This window comes from Populus euphratica, unplaced genomic scaffold, assembly GCF_000495115.2.
Source record: "Populus euphratica unplaced genomic scaffold, PopEup_1.0 scaffold316.1, whole genome shotgun sequence".
Taxonomy (NCBI): domain Eukaryota; kingdom Viridiplantae; phylum Streptophyta; class Magnoliopsida; order Malpighiales; family Salicaceae; genus Populus; species Populus euphratica.
Window position 1 is genome coordinate 28,870 of NW_011500204.1, and position 9,510 is coordinate 38,379.

At 29.2% G+C, this 9,510-nt stretch overlaps 1 protein-coding gene across 1 annotated transcript; it reads left to right on the forward strand.

The window, feature by feature from the left end:
* Window positions 1-4,231: 4,231 nt before the first annotated feature.
* Window positions 4,232-5,916, forward strand: LOC105111971 (protein IRX15-LIKE-like). Its single transcript, XM_011007500.1, has one exon. The coding sequence runs from the start codon at window positions 4,742-4,744 to the stop codon at window positions 5,687-5,689; it is 948 nt and encodes a 315-aa protein (XP_011005802.1). The 5' UTR covers window positions 4,232-4,741; the 3' UTR covers window positions 5,690-5,916.
* The last annotated feature ends 3,594 nt before the right edge of the window (window positions 5,917-9,510 follow it).

Below are 9,510 nucleotides of genomic sequence, written 5' to 3' on the forward strand. Positions count from 1 at the left end.
CATAATTAAATAATAAAAAATCAAAATATTTTACAAGGGACAGGCCCTGCTGGCCTCCCCTAGTTCCGCCCCTCTGTGGACACCTTTTACCTCGTATGTTTTTCGACGTTAATAAAGAAATTGCTCTTGAAATATAAAATAATAGCAAATCATGAACTTTGGAGTATAGTTTTCAAGGAGTTGGGACTTGTAATTTGTCTCAACTACAAGGATTTGGTGTGGGATTTTACTGATTAGCAAATTCTTGGGAGGTAGTTTGATTGAAGATGGCATCATGTCATCTTTATGAAAAGCAAGGGCTCATCTGCCCCGTTTTTCAAAGCCAACGCACTTACGTAACATGTCACCACCAATTCGCCTCTTTCAATGCTCACTTTCCTTGGCAATATTCCAATGAGCAAAGTTGATGCGTTCTTGACCACAAAAGAGGGCGTGTTAACAAACTAAAAACACCACCGATGTCACGTCAGGTGGGTTTTTTAGGCAAATCATGACACTGATTTGGTCACTAAGCAATGACAAAGCCCAAAGCATATCGCGGAAAGGCCTTCAACCATCTAAAAACAGGAAAAAAAGAAAAAAGAAGCAAACTTGAGAGGTTCTTTATGAATGTATACTTCGTTTCAATCTAGTACTTCTCTTCTCCCCCCAAAAAAAAAACCCTATAACATTCAGATTTCAAAACAACAAAGAGCCCACTTATATCCCATTGTTCACACGAAATTCTGATTTGGGCTTTATGCCCATGGATTGGATTTGAAGACATACAATATAATTATGGGTAATTATTATTTTTTGTTCGGTTTAGTTTTTACATAAAAAATAAACCAAACCAACATTATTAATTTTAAAATTTTAAAATCAAAACCGGTTTAAATCGACTAATTTTGGTTTGGTTTGGTTTTTGTTGTTTAAAAACTAGTAAAACCGAAAAGAAAATTTCGATGCTCAGTGCCCACAAACTCCAACTACAAACAAATCTCGATGTCCAATGCCCACAAATTACAAGCAAATCTTGGTTTCTGTTGTTCAAGAACACAAATCTGCCTACAAACTACAAGCAAATTATAACATAATAATTAAAAAAAAAACCCACAAGATGCAGACTGCAAAGATGAACTTGAAATGGAGTTAAAATTTTAATCATAAAAAAAATCGTCTCTTTTTTTATCTGCTCATGCAGTTTGATTAAAGTAAATGTTGATGTAAGAGTGAACTTAAAGAGATAAGATGAAAGATAAAAAGAAAAGGTTTATCTGTCCATGTAGTTTGATTAAAGTAAATGTTGATACATGGATGAACTTAAAGAGATGAGATGAGAGTTAGAGAGAAAAGGAGGAGGAGATGAGAGGCATGGAGAAAAAAGAGAAAGGGAGAGGGGCTACGAAAAGATGATGAGAGACAGGGAGAAAAAAAAAAAGAAAAGGGAGGGGGGCTGTGAGAAGATGATGAGAGGCAGAGAAAAGGGAGGGGGGCGTCAACTGCACTTTAGGTCTAGGATTTTTTCTATTTATACTTGGTTTTTTTTTAAATGCTGGAATAGTTGAACCAGTTCGGTTTGGTTTGGTTCAATTGGTTTCAGACTTTGGAAACCAAAACCAAATCGAACTGGAATTTTTTTATGATTTTTTAATCGGTTTTTTTAATTTGATTTTTTTGGTTATTTTTTTTTTGGTTTTTTCAATTTATTCAGTTTTTTTGTTCACCACTGCTATAACTATCAATTAGATATATGGTTCACGCTTTGTTTTAAATTAAACTTATTTTTTTCTTGTAACATAAATAAATAATATTCAAATATTACTAGTGTGTGCTTTTTTCTAAAACAAAAATTAATGACTTGAGTTATATACCGTATTGATATAATAAGATAGTTTCATTTAATAATATCATAGAAAAGACAATGATAATAAATTGATCAAATTTTAAAAGAAAAGATGAAAAGGATAGTTCGAGAAAAAAGAGCACTTGTTAAAAGAAAAAAAAATTACAAAACTGAATTTCAAGATAACTAACTCAATATTGAAAGATAAAATTAGAAGGAAAAAAATACTTCAGTTACCAAACCAAACTTGTTGCCTAAGTTATAATCGTGATAACTTAATAAAAAATACAAAAAAAAACTATAAAGCTTATTTTTTAAAATATATAATGTGAAAGGATGAAACAGAAAAAAGTGCAAAAAAAATATTATATTATTTTTTGTTAATTTTTCAAACTCGTAATCCAATACACTAAAAATGAAGCACCCTATTTAGAAAAAACCATGAATCCTAGCCCCCAATAAATCAAATATCAAAGAAAAAAGTTGAAAAAATATCAATTACATAAAGGATTGAAAATAAAAAATAGTAATTGAGAGAATTATGACCTAATTTAAAAACTTGACAGTTAGGGGTTTTAGAGAGAGTGGAGGAAGAAACGGAAAATTAAAGAGAATTTAGGTGAAGAAAACTTAGGTTATTCTTGTATTCTTCACTTGAATTATCATTTATTTAAGGTAAGAAATTCATCTAAAAAAGATTAGTTTGTAGGATATATGGAATGTTGAATGCATTAGTGTAATGTAAAAATTGAATTATAAAAATTTGTTTAGAATGTTTTCTCTGTTTAGGTGGAATGTTAAGCAAATTTGTCGTTTGATTGTGTGCAATACGTTGTTTGCTGAGATTTTAAATGTGTTTGATGGTGACTTGTAGTACTCGAATGGTGTGTGGAAATTGGCGGTGTGTGGCTGGAAATGGCAAGGGCGCCTTATAAAAGAATTTAATGCTTGATTGTGTGTGGAAATGGTTAGGCATTGAAGACAAATTAATTGTTAAATATTAGTATAGGTGGCATTTTTATTATTTTAAAGGCAATTGAACGAGGATTATTTTTTCTAAAAAAGTAAGCAATAATAAAATTTATGATATTTTTATTATTTTAATGCAACATGAACTTTTAAGTTATTAAACAAAAATAATAACAATTTTATAAGCAATCAGATATTTTTATTGATTTTTTTTTTGCCTGAGAATATAAAATGTGACATGCGTTATAATTTAAAATATAAATTGTAATTTTTCAAAACATAATAGCTAAATATAAAATAGACCAAACTAACTAATTTTTCTTAAAATATATTGCAATTATTACTATCAAAACAACTATTATTATCAAAACCAATATGCTTGTTTGAATAAATTTAATTTATTAATCCTAAAACAACTATTATTATCAAAACCAATATACTTGTTTGAATAAATTTAATTTATTAATATATGTGAATCCCAAAACACTACATTAACTAGGTTATATCATTCATTAAACTGGAGTTTTTAAATTTTTTTTAATAATGTTTTCGTCCAAAACTTTACATGCATTCTAGTCACTCACTCACTGTATATTTTAGCTATTTAAAATCACTATTTTTACCTACAAAATCATTCTCCTAATATTTCAAAAATCATTTTTACTTCCAACCACTATTAAAGTTAAAGTTTTAAATACATACCACAGTTTAGGTTTTTTTTTTTTTGTAATTTCAGGTTTTTAATCTTTAGTATATTTTTTAAGGATGTTTAGAATGCAATGTACGTGATTTTGGATTAAAAAAAATGAAGAAAAAAAAGAGAGCAAGAATGTCTGGCAATGAGGGTGCAGTCACCAAAACTTTGAAATTTCATTAATTCTTGCATTAAAACCTAATTGAGAAAAATTTCTATAGTTTTAAACATTAGATAATATAATATTTTGGTTAGGTATATATAGTTGTTTAGCTCTTACCAGGAAAAATCCGTATGTTTTTAGTTCTTTTTTCTTCTTCTTGTTTTAAGAAGGGCAGAAGGGCAGGGAATGTTTTTGTGATAATCACATGATACATATTTAAGTAGTAATAATTAAGGTGGAATGTGGTTAGAATTCTATTTTTCTTAAATTTTTATTTTTTTATTTAAAATTATTTTTTTATATTTTTAAACCATTTTGATATTTTGATATTAAATATATTTTCTAAAAATTAAAAAATATATTATTTTATTAAAATAAAAAATATATTATTTTAATTATCATTAATAATTAAATATTTATTTAGGAATTAGGATGTCTAATGTCAAAGATTTCGAACTTTCGAGGGACATTATCCTGAACATGGGACAAGATCAGACAAATCTCGTGGCTACTTCAGAATCTGCTCTATATCTTGTCGCTTCTCTTACATAGAAGCAAGCTACAGCTCATCAGCTGCCCTGTCATGAGCAAATTTTTTTCCTTTGCTAAAATGATCTCCCACTTATACATGCACAGGCTTCAACTCTTCAACACAACTAGAGAATATTAGAGAAGTTCTTCAATAATTGCAGTACTTTAAACAGCAATTTGTGTCCCTAATCTCCTACTTCTTTCAGGTAATAATCCATGTAGGTGTGGCATACTCTAATGGTTGCTTTTGTGTTGTAATCTTCACAGGTAATAGGTCTCTCTCTCCTCTTTGAAGAAATGACATCATATAATTTTAAATCATAAAATAGAGGTTCCTTCAGAACCAAAACTAACCTGAACAAGGAAAAGCGACTCCTGACTTGTAATTTAATTATTTGGTCGCTAGAGATATACTGCTGCCTTGAGCTAGCTCATCCATCTTTAAATCATTCCCTCTTTACTAGTTTCCATCAACATTCAAAATCTTTACCATCACAGCACAACAAGAGAGATTTCACCCCTTCACCTGTGTCTCAAATTTCTCTCTTTCACTCAAAAGATGAAGAACATTAGCAATAACAACAGTAACACTAAGCTGATTCTTGTTCATCCTTATATCCAAAAACAAGGAGGCTCCAATCGGTTATGGCTCCTTGCCTTTGTATCATTCTTCGCTATTGCTTTCCTTCTTACACTAATCTACACAAGAGAGATCTTACCTATCAAATCCACCACGACCACCACCATGGCCACTGGGTCAGCTTCTAGCTCTACCTTTGGCAATATTAATGTACCATTGCCAACATCAGTCATCAATACTCTCCTCCACTATGCCTCAAGATCCAATGACAGTTTCCACATGTCGCATGCCGAAATCAAACCAATCTCTGATGTACTTAGAAAGTGCTCATCTCCTTGTAACTTTCTTGTTTTTGGTCTAACACACGAGACCCTACTCTGGAAAGCTCTAAACCACAATGGACGCACAGTTTTCATCGAAGAAAATCGCTACTACGCAGCTTATTATGAAGAGTTACATCCTGAAATTGATGTCTTTGATGTCCAATACACAACCAAGATGAAAGAAATGAGAGAACTTATAGCCTCCACAAAGAAACAGATAAAAAATGAATGCAGGCCAGTGCAGAATTTACTCTTCTCGGAGTGTAAGCTTGGGATTAATGACTTGCCTAATCATGTCTATGAGGTTGACTGGGATGTGATATTGGTTGATGGGCCTAGAGGGGATGGACCAGATGGTCCAGGAAGGATGACACCAATCTTCACAGCTGGTGTTCTAGCTAGGAGCAGGAAGGCTAGCAATGCCAAGACTCACATATTTGTGCACGATTACTACAGAAATGTGGAGAGAATTTATGGTGACGAGTTCTTGTGCGGAGAGAACTTGGTGGAGTCTAATGACATGCTTGCTCATTTTATAGTAGAGAAAATGGACGAGAATAGCTTCCATTTCTGTCGCAACCATACATCAACTTCACCATTCTAATTGTTTTGATGATCCTCTTGATCGTGATAAGCAAAGTGCCAATGGGTCAATGATGGTGTAAAGAAGGTACAACCAATTGTGGTTTATTTATGATCATTTGAAATTCTTACCCTCCTTTTCTTTTTTGTTCTTTCTTTTTGTTTGGTGGCGGAGTCTAAAAGTTATTCTTTTTTGGCAATGCAAGTTGTAATTTCATGGAATTGGAAGTCTCCATTGTCAATTTTGTGATAATTACTTCTTGTTCATTGTTATAGCAGCATCATGTTAAAATGTCAGATAAGTCAATATTGCAGATCGAACAATTTAGTGCAGAAATTGATCTCATATTGCACATGGTTTCAAAACCAGAAAAACAGACATGTGATTTTCTGCTGAGGCAATCACAATATTGCCTCCAGGCAAAATCATGAATGAGAAGCACAGTAGTCAAAGTATTGTATAATTAATTGGTTCATAACGTGGTTGAGATTTGAAAGAGGATATATATATATACATATATTAACTCAGAGACACTTCCAACCACGTAGAAAAACTACACCTTCTGGTATCCAAAGAAGCATAGTGCCGAAGTGCTAAATAATCTTCTTCCCTCAACGTCATAGTGGGATCATACATAATTATATTTCCAAATTATTGAGCTCAGTAATGCATGATCAAGGTCATCAATGGACAATTTGGAACGACTAGATTCCTTTAGTACGGCTTAGAGTCAACAATGTTATAATGGAGAGCCCCTTTAGTACGGCTTAGAGTCAACAATGTGACTTGCCCTGCGTATAGCGATGCCCTATCCACTAAAAAACAAGAGAACCATCAAGCCGACTTGGCTCTTGTTAATCATCAAACAGGAGGGTCTTTCACAGATTTAAACGAGTAGATATGTTTACTGAGTGATATCATGAAGTTTATTTATTTTTGAAGAATGGGAAAAAACTAAAAAAATATATTCTTATCAAGACAAACAGTATGTATATATAGTATTTCATTTTAAATAATTTATTCTAACCAAAGGATATTCATTAAATTAACTGAATAAATGTAAATTATTTTCTAGCTGAATTTATTTAAATTAAATGTGAGAGGATAGCGAGGATTATTTTGCATATTTAGTTTTTTGAGTTTCTCAAATCTAAAATCAAATCAAATTAAATTATTTACTCTCTCTCTCTCTTTTTTTTTTTTATCGTCATATGTCTTCGAATGCTATTCCATAACAAGTTCATGTCATGTGGGATCGTGGGAAAATTTTAGGGATTTATTTTATTTTATTTTTTATCTAATAATCTATTTTATAAATAAGAACTTTAAGATACATTTGTGTACTGTGTGAGAGATTTAATAAATTTGAAATATATATATATAGATAAAATTTATTAAATCTCTCACACACAGTACACAAATGTTCTTGGTATATTAAATTTAAAAATCAATTGTTCTTGGTATATTAATTTCAAGATTACATGTGTATGGCATTCATTTATAACAAAATTAATTAAAGTAATTTAATAAATATTTTTCAAAGAATTATTTCTATTCAAAAATTTAATTTGATGGGATAATGTTTTAAATATAATTTTATTTTATTCATTGATCTATCTTCTCAAATGAAAGCCTTTTATAATTAAAACTTATACACATTGATATTATATTTTATAATATAAATATATAAATTTAAAAATTAACTGTTCTTAATGTATCAGTTTAAGGATTGCATGTGTAAAGCTTATTTCATCCTAAAAATAGTTTCCTTACTTATAGTTAATATCTAAATTTTTTAAAATTACATATTAATGTTTGGTACTATAAATGATCAAGAAGTATTTTTATTAAGTATCATATTGACTTGATTTGATATAGCATCAAATTAGGATTAGGTTAACCAAAACCTGACTCATGTAAGTTTTTAAAAAAATGTATTATAATTGACTTGGTTAGGTTCTAATTTAATTTTTTTAAATAAAAATAATATATATTTTTTTGAAAAAAAATCCTCAACAATGGAGGCAGAACTTGAGCGGAGTAGCAATTAATGTAGCAAATAGCAAGGGGGCTAGGAACATCAGTAGTGGGTGAAACAATAACAGTTTGGAACAAAAAATTCAATTGAACTAAATTCTTCTTTTAAAAAAAAATTGAACCTCATTGAATTGAAAAAACCAATTTAAACCAAACAGTTTGGTTTAGTTTGGTCCCATTTTTTATTTAAAAAACCAAATTAATCCACCTTTATGAGTTTTATTTAAGGTTATAATGGAGAGTCCATTTATTTTTGTATTTCAAAAATATTTTTAAAAACATTTAAAAAATTTATTTTTTACTATGCTTCAAATTAATTTTTTAGATGTTTTTCGATCATTTTGATATATTGATGTCAAAAATAATTTTTTAAAAATAAAAAATATATTATTTCAATATATTTTAAAGCAAAAAAACACTTGGAAACACAACCATTACTATAACACTAAACGGGTTTGTAATGGATGTTACTATTTTTTTTGTTTTTTTTTTAAAAATTCATTATGTTTGGTTTAGTTTTTTGAGTTTCTCAAATCTAAAACAAAATCTGAATCAAATCATTTTTAAATTTTTTTAATTAGCTCTTTTGGTTTGAGATCCTAGTTTAGTTTTTTTCAATTAATTTATATAATGTTTGTTTTTGGATAATTTAATTATTTGGTTATTTTACTCCCTCGTAATTCTTAGGCTACTCACCCTAACTCATTGACATAGTTAGTGGTGGTGTTTTTGAAATTCATGTGAGTTTTTAAAGATTAATAAAGGTAGGGTATGGGTGAATTGTGTAATTAAGTCTTTTTCAATGTTTATACTTTAATTTTATTACATTTCAGTCTCTAAATGTAAAAAGGAAAAAGAAGCAACGAGAGAGAGCATTTATTAATGATTGTTAAGGGTCCTTACATGGTGGATAAACGAGATAGATGTAACATAACGCCTTAAACAATTTAATAGCATCATTAATCATTTCATAATGAAATAACTATAAAATAAGAATTTTTTTCATTTAAATTGTTGAGGTTTTGCAAATATTTACATTTTCTTGTTTTAAAAGCAATATTGCCATCATAAATTACTTTGCTTCTTCAAAGCAATTGACCGACTAGATAGCTAAAATAGTAAGTTAAATGAGTATTGTCAAGGCATCTTTAAACCCATTAATACAAATTTATAAATATAAAGAGTCTTGTTAAAGCATGTTTAAGAGTCTCATACTAATCACTTCCATTACGCATGAAGCAATGTCAAGAAAAGAAGGTTTGATATCATACCATACTATTATGGGTTGATCAATAAATAATAAAAACTATTTACTCATAAAAGCATAAAAGTATGTTTAAGATTTTATATTAAAAAGGAACTAACCCTATTAAATACTAAGAACGATATCATTATGGGTTAGTGAGATGATAATAAACATATAAAAATAAGTTTAAAACTCATGTATTAAAAAAAATGTATATAAATTGACTTTATTATCTATTAAGCAACACTAGAGAGACATGACCTAATATCAAATCATAATATCTTGGGTTGATCAACAGATAAAAAAAACAATTAGCATTTAAAAACATATTTAAAATCGCATATTAAAAAGAATTATATACTAATGGATTGCATTATTTGCTATGTGACATATGAACAATAGGATCCAACCATATCATCCTGGGTTGATCAATAAATGAAGAAAACAATTAATTTACAATCATATATATACATATACATATATATATATATATATATATATATATATATATATAACCATATTCTTTGGGGATTTAGTCAAAGAGAAGAAAAGAATGATG